The 9,603-nt window shown below is 35.6% G+C and overlaps 2 protein-coding genes across 2 annotated transcripts; one reads left to right on the plus strand and one right to left on the minus strand.

Moving 5' to 3' along the window:
- Positions 1-1,629: 1,629 nt before the first annotated feature.
- LOC107824896 (LIM domain-containing protein WLIM1) lies at positions 1,630-3,635 on the plus strand. Its single transcript, XM_016651705.2, has 5 exons — positions 1,630-1,928; positions 2,595-2,691; positions 2,766-2,809; positions 2,918-3,007; positions 3,115-3,635. Exons 1-5 carry the CDS (start codon positions 1,794-1,796, stop codon positions 3,328-3,330), a joined length of 582 nt encoding a protein of 193 aa, XP_016507191.1. The 5' UTR covers positions 1,630-1,793; the 3' UTR covers positions 3,331-3,635.
- Positions 3,636-4,492: 857 nt separating this feature from the next.
- Positions 4,493-7,990, minus strand: LOC107783880 (F-box protein At3g12350). Its single transcript, XM_016604907.2, has 2 exons — positions 6,903-7,990; positions 4,493-5,165 (listed from the first exon to the last, which is right to left on the minus strand). The coding sequence occupies exons 1-2, from the start codon at positions 7,815-7,817 to the stop codon at positions 4,695-4,697; spliced, it is 1,386 nt and encodes a 461-aa protein (XP_016460393.2). The 5' UTR covers positions 7,818-7,990; the 3' UTR covers positions 4,493-4,694.
- Positions 7,991-9,603: the final 1,613 nt, after the last annotated feature.

Genomic DNA, 9,603 nt, shown 5'->3' on the forward strand with positions numbered 1-9,603 from the left:
TGAATTTAAATTAATCGGACCAATAAATATCAAATATTTGATGGTGAAATAAGAAAGAGTATATTCTTATCTCAAACACTTAAGGGTTCGTTTGGTAGAGTGTATAAGAATAATGTTAAATAAGGTGTATTAGTTATGCAGGGATTAGTAATGCATGGGTTAATAATGCAATATTAGTTATGCAGAGATTACTTTTTATCCAATGTTTGATATTGTGTATTAAAAATTAAAATGCATTGAATAATTTTTAAGAAAATTAATTGTTTACAAAAATATCCTCCATATTCTTTAGCTTTAAGGGACTTTAGGACCATTTTGTATTTTGTCTTTAGTCATGCTATTGCATGTATTAATAGTCTTGGTATTACTAATACTATGGTTTGATATGTATTAGTTATACATAGGATAATATCAAATAGGTTGTATAACTAATACTTGCATTAGTAATAGTGTAATACATAGATTGAAAAAGTATACGAAACAAGAAATTATTAATACCAAAAACTAATGCATACTACCAAACTATACCTAGAGTAATAATAGGTTATTACAGGTGACATTTCAAACTCCCAAATCTCAAATCTTTACAGCTATTACTTCCTCTCTACTCTCCTACTGAAAAAGAAAAGAGTGCTGGCATTGACAGATCAATAATATGATTATGCTATGTGCCTCCCTTAGATGGGGTTTCTGTGTGTGGGGTTAGGTTCCCCTGATATTGGAAATTGAATTTTACAAAATCATGTCTAGCACAACTGTGTACATAAAATGGTCCAGCATAACTTTCTTTTAGGTTGTTGATAAGAATATGGTCCACCAAATAATTCAAATAAAATAAAATAAAATAAAATGAGAAGACTTGGTAATCTAACGGTGCATAATTGCAATGACAGCAGATTGACATTTCATGAGAATGTATTATGAGGATTCATGTGGCAACTTAAAAAAGGTCACATTCTACCAAATTGGGCTCCAACAACCATGTGAACTTTGATGTCTATGCAAGGAACAATCACTTCTTTCATTCATTTATTTTTACTGATTTTTTTCATAACCAATGATTTGCATTTATCAATGAAGGTTTTTACTAAGATAAATAGAGTATATTTCTAAATTATAGGAAATTAACCCAAACAGTCGCCCATCTAATTTCTTAAACCAAAAATAGACGACGGATATATAATATATGTATAATTCATGTATAATATGTGTATAATTATGTATAATCTGTGTATACGGGCTAGAAAAAATAAATAGTGAATCTGGCCGCCAAATTCAATGCTTATTTTTTCTAGCCAGTATACATAGATATTATACATTGATTAATATATATATATATTAATATATATATATATATATATATATATATATATATATATATTTACCGACTATTTTTAGTTTAAGAGATTAGATAGACGGCTATTTGGGTTAATTCTTCTTTATCTTTTAACCTCAACTTTCTTCCTTCTTGTAGTTTCAAAAAGAAAATATAATTACAGATAAGAAACTCTAAAAAATGATAAAAATATTGGAGTAAAAGAAAAGGAAAAAGTCTGCAGAGTTGTTAGGTGCTGTATACCGTGGGCCAAATGATAAAATGTCTATTTCTCTAATTTAGTTAAATTGCTGTTCTCAGCCTCATCATCATATTTCTCTGGCTTCTCATCCTTATCTTAACACCATTCTCTCTAGTGTCTTTCTCCAAAAACCAAAAACCAAGTGCTAACACAAAGAAAGGGGAAAGAGCCACAAAGACCATTTTTGTTTTCTGTAAAACTTGCTCGTATATAGCCATGGCTTTTGCAGGAACCACACAGAAATGCATGGCATGTGACAAGACTGTCTATCTGGTTGACAAATTAACTGCAGATAACAGAATCTATCACAAAGCTTGTTTCAGATGCCATCACTGCAAGGGCACTCTCAAGGTAGGATTCCCAATATTTTTTCCTTTTCATTAAAATCTTTTCCAAGAAGGGAGCTTTGGCGTAATTCTTCATGTGATCAAGAGGTCACGGGTTTGAACCAGGTCATAGGTTTGAGCCGTGGAAATAGCCTCCCGCAGAAATGCAGGTAAGGTTGCATCCAACAAACCCTTGTGGTTCGAGCATTTATTTTCAGGAGACCGAGCTGCCTGTTAAAATCTTTTCCAAGCTTAGAACAAAAAAGCACTACAGTTTTCTCATGTAATTCTTACTTAAAGATTCTATTTTGTCTTTCGTGGCAATCCCAGAGATCATTTTACAGAGTTTCATCTACCTGGCATAAGAATTTTTTGTTCAGCTTAAAGTACTTTTCTTCTTTTCCTCCCTATTTCATACAAAGGTTTTGCAAGATCTAACTCCAATGTTCATTTTCAACTTGGATTGCAAAATTCAGCAATCATCAGGATTATTTCATGCAAATATTAATATGATATAACCACTCTCTGGATAGGTCTATGTGACTTGTTGAGAGTCAAATGAAGTAGATTTGAATTTTTTATTCAATAATACCAACTTATGTGTCTACTTTGGAGATGCTATTGGACTTATTGTTCAAAGTATTGGAGCTTAGATACTAATTCCTGTTCTTCAATTATATTCAATTGGCAGCTTGGCAACTACAATTCCTTTGAGGGAGTTCTATACTGTAGACCACACTTTGATCAGCTCTTCAAACAAACTGGCAGTTTGGATAAAAGCTTTGAAGGTAGAGGATAACATGGATAATTCCAAATAACATTTGCAATACAGAAATTTTATTGACAATTCAAAATATTACAGGTACACCAAAAATTGTGAAGCCACAGAAACCCATTGACAGTGAGGTAATTGACAATGAATGATCAAGTTGATTGTTTGAAACAGTAACCACAAGTAACTGACACAGAATATTACACTTCACTTACTAAATGCAATTTCAATCTTTGAAACAGAAACCACAGGTAGCCAAAGTGACAAGCATGTTTGGTGGAACAAGAGAGAAATGTTTTGGCTGCAAGAAAACTGTCTACCCAACAGAAAAGGTAACATCAGCAATTAGCAATCTTTTTGTTACATAAATCAAAAGTTCACAGCTTAACATTGTTCCATGCTAATGTTGTGTAACAAATATTAATGATTGTGTGAATAGGTATCAGTTAATGGCACGCCATACCATAAGAGCTGCTTCAAATGCAGCCACGGAGGCTGTGTAATAAGCCCTTCCAACTATATCGCACATGAGGGGCGCCTATATTGTAAACATCACCATATTCAACTTATCAAGGAGAAGGGCAACTTAAGCAAGCTTGAGGGTGACCATGAAATGAATTCCACGACAACAACAGAAGTTACTGCAGAGTCATAAACAGCCGACCAAGTTGATTGCTCCTTATCTTTCCGCGATCATGTCTTACCTATCTGCTTTATTGAAGAATCGAAGGCCTTCAGCAGCTTCCATGAATGCACTTCCTTCCCCAGCCTATGTTTTCTCTCATCTACTTCAATTAATTTGATGTTGAACTATATATTGTCTACTTTTGTGTGTAGATTTTTGACCTTTGTTTCTTGTGCTTCACTTGTATTATGTGAATGTTGAATGAGATTGAATATAACATGGTTTTGCTGTCCCAGTGCATGCAAATCTTTGCAATGCACTCTTTCAACCTCAAACTATGGAATTCTTTGTATCTCACATTATCCAAATGTTGGAAGGTGATTCTTCTCCAATTCGATTGCTCTTGTAGAGGAAATCTGGTATTAAGTTTCCCATTATCAGGACAAGAAGAGACAGGCTACTGAAACAGTATAGACTCTAATAATTTGGCCCAAGGCCTTGGAGAAACTTTTAAAGCTGTCATTTCTCCATTGCCAGCTTTTCAAGGCTAGAATGGTCTGGATGATAGTAAAATGAAGAACAAATAGTTCTTAACTGAAAAATAAACTGTACATTAAAAAATAAAAAAGTACAACCTTACCAAGTTTCTCCATTAATGTTGTTTTTGCTCCCTGCTTGTAGAATCATTCTCTCGCCCCAATATCATCCTTTCCCCTACCTGATAATTGTATGGATAGCCATACATTATACCATTAGCACTCTGGAGACTTGACAGACAGAGAAGCAAAATTGTTTGGTAGAAGGAAAGGCAATAAACCGTAACAAGAGGCTAAATTAAAACTTCAGATATAGAAACAAAAACACAAGTTTTGTGAAGAATCAGAAACTTCTCAGAATACAAAACAAATCGAAAGCAACAGTAATCAGCAGGATGTTTTAAAGTTCACAAAACTCACCAGCCATTCAATTCAGAAAAACATTTGGTGAGAGTCATGAGACAGAAGTTGCCAGTAGCTAACCACAAATTACAATCAGTATCGTGGGAGAGGGAATAAAAATATAAAATGCTACACCCACAATGAAAACTTTAAATGCTGATGAATATGAAAGATGAAGTAATCAGCTAAGCGTCTTTACACCCTTGACATGCGAAAATGAAACTGAAAGAATTCAAAAGGGAAAGTATGAAGAGTAGGAAAAGAGTTAAATCCATTCACAGAAATGGAAGCTTGAAAATATCTACTTTACATTGAAATCAACTTTTTATTCTCACGAAATGTTACAACAAAGCCAGAATCTTGCCGGCATCAAGAACCAACTAATATGTACAAAGAATATAAATTGGAAATTTCCTTCTGCACTTTCTGTTTGTCTGACCAATGTATGCGGTAAGATCAAATACTAGAAATATCTGCTGTGTCAAATATCTGACCATTTTGAGCAATATGCCTCAAGTCTATAATGTAATTGTCTCGCAGAAACCCGTATCCAAATGTCCCATTTTCATACTGCCAAATCCTTCCCTCCGCCTGCCTAGGATTTACAGTGCTTCCTGCCAAATCAGGAATAACCAAGTCGTAGCTTGAGTTCATGCAAAGCATGCGCAAAACTCCTTTGTCAGAACTAGACAGAATCTCACATGGGTCATCAGCTTCAGCAAGGGGCCGAATATGTATGCGACTCTCATATATGTTTTCTTCTTCTGAAGATAAAGGGGACTCAATGAATGTGGTATTTGAAGTCCAAAATACTGGGGCATAGGCAGAGAAAGGTTTACATAATTCCACAACCCTTCTGCAAGTGATACCACCAACATCATCATAAGAGACAAGGAAGAACTCCAAAGTCATGTCGTCACAGAATCCCTGCAGTGAAAAGTAAAACCAAAACATCAGATAAGCAGGCTTTTTGCAGTTAAGGTTAAGCATGCCCAGATGTTACCATTCAGCAAAAGGGAAGTACACCGTATGACAAACTGGCAAACGAAATCCTCTGAGATTCATGCAGTTCATCATAATTCAATGGAAGTTAACCATGAGGATGATGGGATGATGTAATAGCATACACCATAAATAAACTAATGCCCAATAAACAGTTAGATATCTTTAGGGTAAGGTCAAGAAGGGATACAGCAGAAAGACCTACAGTTGAAAAATTCCTCGGTAGAGACAGTAGGACACTTAAACCTTCAAGCAAAACCAGCATTTAATTCGAATGTACAAGTCCAGATATACGTATTGCTTGAGAAATTATTACTCAAATCATTTGGGTTTCAAAAGTTTAGGTCTGAGGTACTTGGATTTCTTATGGTAACAAGGCATCATTAGTAACAAGGTCAAATGGTGCTTCTTACTGAAAGGAATAAACTGGTTAACAGAAAAAACACAAACATATCACTAGTAATCACCATACCTTCAGGTCATTATCAGAAATCACAATAAGGTTTCTGGTAAAACGAGTCAGAAATCAGTCCTACTTCACGTACTTAATGGTTAGTGGCATCATAATGTATAGAGCTAGAGCTATGTTTATTAAAGCTTAGGGGGTTTGAAGCACAGTTATCCTATCGGTTTGCGGCTAGGCTTTCAAATGCTAATACTCAATGCACTTCTAGTATTAGTGCTATACATCTTGCTCTTACACTGAAGATTAAAAGTACTTTATTATCAATTCGACACTTAGAATATGTACATGAATATTACCCGGTTAACCAACACAAGCGATTATATCTTATGATAAATCAAGGCTCTACCTAGTCAATACTACAAAGTTTTCCTCTTTACTTACTTTTACTTGTACTTACTCAGTCAGCCTTTGGCCCTGATGGCTACTATTTGATGCTACTTTTTCTCCTCTTTGCTTATCGCCTTTCTCTCCTCTTCCCTCCTCTTCTTCTCCCCTATTCTTCCTTTCCATCTTTTCTTGAGCCGAGGGTCTATCGGAAATAGCCTCTCTACCTCTCCAGGTAGGGGTAAGGTCTGCGTACTCACTAACCTTCCCAGACCCCAGGAAGTAGGCTTTAGACAAAAAGTGCCTCTTGTGCCCCTAGTAGGGAAAGCAGTTGAGATAGAGAGAGCAGCTCTCCCTTAAAGTCCTTTATAGATTTCTAACGGCACTCTCCCTTGATTTCCACAATAATGTTTGCTTATGAAACCTTTTTTCACGTGGTTCTGGGTACGGAGTAGGGGCATTGCTGATTGCACCTGATGAATCGCACACCCCCATTGCCATTAAGCGGAACTTTTAAGGAAGTTTGATTGATAAGGGCATTCTGTGAATGGAGGAATTGGCACAAATCTGATCTGAAGTAATGTGTTGCCGCGAATCGGCTGAAAGAGTTTCAATAGGCCAGGAAACCAACCGTGGGATTATACTGGGTATGTTGTTGTTGTTGTTGTTGTTGTTGTTGTTACAAAGTCAGCCTTTGGTTGCACCTTAACCTGCTAGCTAGTTATCTCTATAAAGTTTGATGCTTTACTTATACTTATGCAAGTCATTAACAACAAACCAAAGGCCAAATCTTAATGGGGGAAAAAAAAAAGAACTGCTGATAAAGATCAAGTTTTGCCATAATATATAAACAGAAAGAAGCAGAACAAGACCTTCCACAAGCCCTGTAAAGGCCTGGCTGGTGTAGGCGAGCAATTCACGATTTTCACATAATGTTCAGGCTCCCACTTCCTTTTCCCCTGCCTTTCCTTCTCCTTCCTTCTCTGCCTCCTCGATGACCCGTTCCCACCGGGACTCGTCTTGTTGGCGAAATACTGATAAATCTCGGACATCAACCTATCTGGCAAGCTTCCAGGGGACCCACATAAATCCTCATACTCCTCTCCCCTCATGTTCCCTGAGCTTGAAACTTTCCTGAATCCTCCTCTGTTCTGTGGAGAATTACAAGAATACCCAAGTGCACTGCCACAATTTTCTTCCACAACAACATGAGTTTTTCCCATGAAATTCACATTCACCTGAATCAATTCACTCTCCCCAAAACCCAAATCATCAAAATTCATCACATTTTCAGATAACAACTCAACTCTCCCTTCAGGATCGAGATAATTGACAATTTCACCCTTAGAGTTAAAACCCATCCATAAAAATGGCAACTTTATCACTCCATAAGTACAATTTCTTGCGGGTTTAACCCTTGAACCAGCTATATAAAATGAACCCCACTCAAAAAAGATTAAAGAGGAATCAGTATCAGAATCAGTACCACTGAGGCGCCAGAAGCCAATGAGATTCTCATACTCTAAAAGGGTATTGTAAAGAAGCTTGTAAGGAATTCTACCGTTATTAACCCATTTGTTGATATGGGTTTTGGATCCCCATTTGCGGTGACACATGGAAAACCAGAGTCTTGGGTCATCACGGCAAAGAGAGACGAAGCGCTTTGAAGTGCAGGCGAAATTGGAGATATCTAAAGGGGTGAGGAATGAGAGGATACAGAGCTGCACATCTTCTGGGAAATCAGTGAATGATAAGGAAATGGTTTGAATTTCATCTGCTTTTGCCATTTTCGCCGAAATTGTCGAGATACTTGATTATGGATTGAGGGTTTGAGAAAGAAGATAGGATTTGTTGAAGGAAACAGGTTTGGTTGAACAGAAGATAAAAGTAGGAGAAGATTTTGATGAGGGAATGATGCTATTTGGGAAATGGGATTATTCTCTTCTGATCTGTGGAGTCTGTGGATTAAGCTGAGGAACTTTCGAGGAAACTTGTACGGAAAAGTAAACAAAAAATATACGCTATGGAGTAATACTTAGTAAAAGGTAAAAACTTACACGAGTAAATTCATTAGGATTTAACAGGGTAAAGATATTAGAACATGTTGCATATTTCGTTTTTCAGTTTACCAACTAAAAGTTTAGAATTTTCGTAATTTGATAAAGATAAAAAGTAATAAAGATAATCCATTTTTCACCTAATTACTTAATTTAAAAAAATATGATAATGTAAATTTAAGTAATTTGATAATCTAATTATATTATGGTGCCTAGCTTCATTTTTTTGAATTTCTTTTTACAATGTTGTGGAGGTAGTGAAATTGTTGTATGGACGGATGCTTTGACAGGTGATAGTATGTTAAGGTAAATAATTCAAAGGTATCAAACACCAACATCTCTTATATATGCAGAATTGCCCGACGGTCTATTATGCTCCATCCGTTCACTTTTAATTATTCATTTTTTTTGGACTTTTTACGTCTCTTACGAAATAATAAATGAAATATGTATTTTACAATTTTACCTATAATAATAATAAATATTTTCAAAGGAAATAATTTGAGGAATGAGTAGTTAATGATAATGGTAAAACAGGAAAAAAAAATTATTTTTCTCTTGATTTAGTATAGCGGATAAGTACAACAACAACAAAAAAAAATCCAATAATTTCCTACAAGATAGTGGGTAAGTAAAAGTGAGAATATATATATTTTTAGTATAATAAACAAATAAAAGTGAACGGAGGAAGTACATCCTATGTTTTATATGTTTGACGAGGTTAAATATTCGCTTGACGAGTGTCAGTAGGCTAATCGAAGTGCCGCTCACGTCGTTCCGTTTGCAATTAGAACAATAACAACACAACTACAAAGTTGAAGTAACATTGCTAGAAATTAATGAACTGAAATAACATAAGATCCCCTAGAAGAAGAAAATAACATAAGATCCCCTAGAAGAAGAAAATAACATAAAATCACACCAATACAGTGTTCAGCCTATAGTTCCACAGCTGGTGCCGTAGTTGCGCAATGCGCCTCACTGCAACTAGTCATACATTTTCCAAGGCTCTCTTTATCTGCTGTAAAACGTAGTGAATAGCAATTTGTATAGTTATGAACTACTTTTTTTCAATAGTAATGGTCATAAAGTTCCTGCATTGGTGTAAAGCACACCCAACATTACAAGCATGATCATTTTTTGGGGAAGAAGAAAGTGCAAATGAAGTGCATTTTGCAGCACAAGTGGAAAGACACATTGGAGGGTTCAAAATACAATCAGTAGTTTTCATCTCGTTGAGGCAATTACTTGTTCATTCGGAAAAATTCTCAGCTATAGACGATCCTGTTATAAAAAGAACTAGAAATGCTAGAATCACTTTCCCCTCCATTTGGTTTTTGGAAATTGAGGTACAAACTCCTCGAGTGATAGCTAGTTTTTGCTTACCTCTAATTAGGTATGTAAATTAAGAAGGGGTTCCAAGACAATTTATAATGTTTATTTTTCTACCCTTTGGTGAGTGTTACATGATTTAACCACCCACTAATTGATCACTTGTTTTGTATGTGTACACCAG

This window comes from Nicotiana tabacum, chromosome 12 (assembly GCF_000715075.1).
Source record: "Nicotiana tabacum cultivar K326 chromosome 12, ASM71507v2, whole genome shotgun sequence".
Classification (NCBI taxonomy): Eukaryota; Viridiplantae; Streptophyta; class Magnoliopsida; order Solanales; family Solanaceae; genus Nicotiana; species Nicotiana tabacum.

What these genes read in the sequence shown, in the direction of transcription:
- LOC107824896 (XM_016651705.2), top strand. Translation starts at nt 1,794, where the DNA reads ATGGCTTTTGCAGGAACCACACAGAAATGCATGGCATGTGACAAGACT. An exon ending in ACTGCAAGGGCACTCTCAAG is followed by an intron (nt 1,929 to 2,594) that starts GTAGGATTCCCA and finishes TTCAATTGGCAG; the next exon opens with CTTGGCAACTACAATTCCTT. An exon ending in TTTGGATAAAAGCTTTGAAG is followed by an intron (nt 2,692 to 2,765) that starts GTAGAGGATAAC and finishes AAAATATTACAG; the next exon opens with GTACACCAAAAATTGTGAAG.
- LOC107783880 (XM_016604907.2), bottom strand. Translation starts at nt 7,817, where the DNA reads ATGGCAAAAGCAGATGAAATTCAAACCATTTCCTTATCATTCACTGAT. An exon ending in CTTTACAGGGCTTGTGGAAG is followed by an intron (nt 5,166 to 6,902) that starts GTCTTGTTCTGC and finishes TTTTCACTGCAG; the next exon opens with GGATTCTGTGACGACATGAC.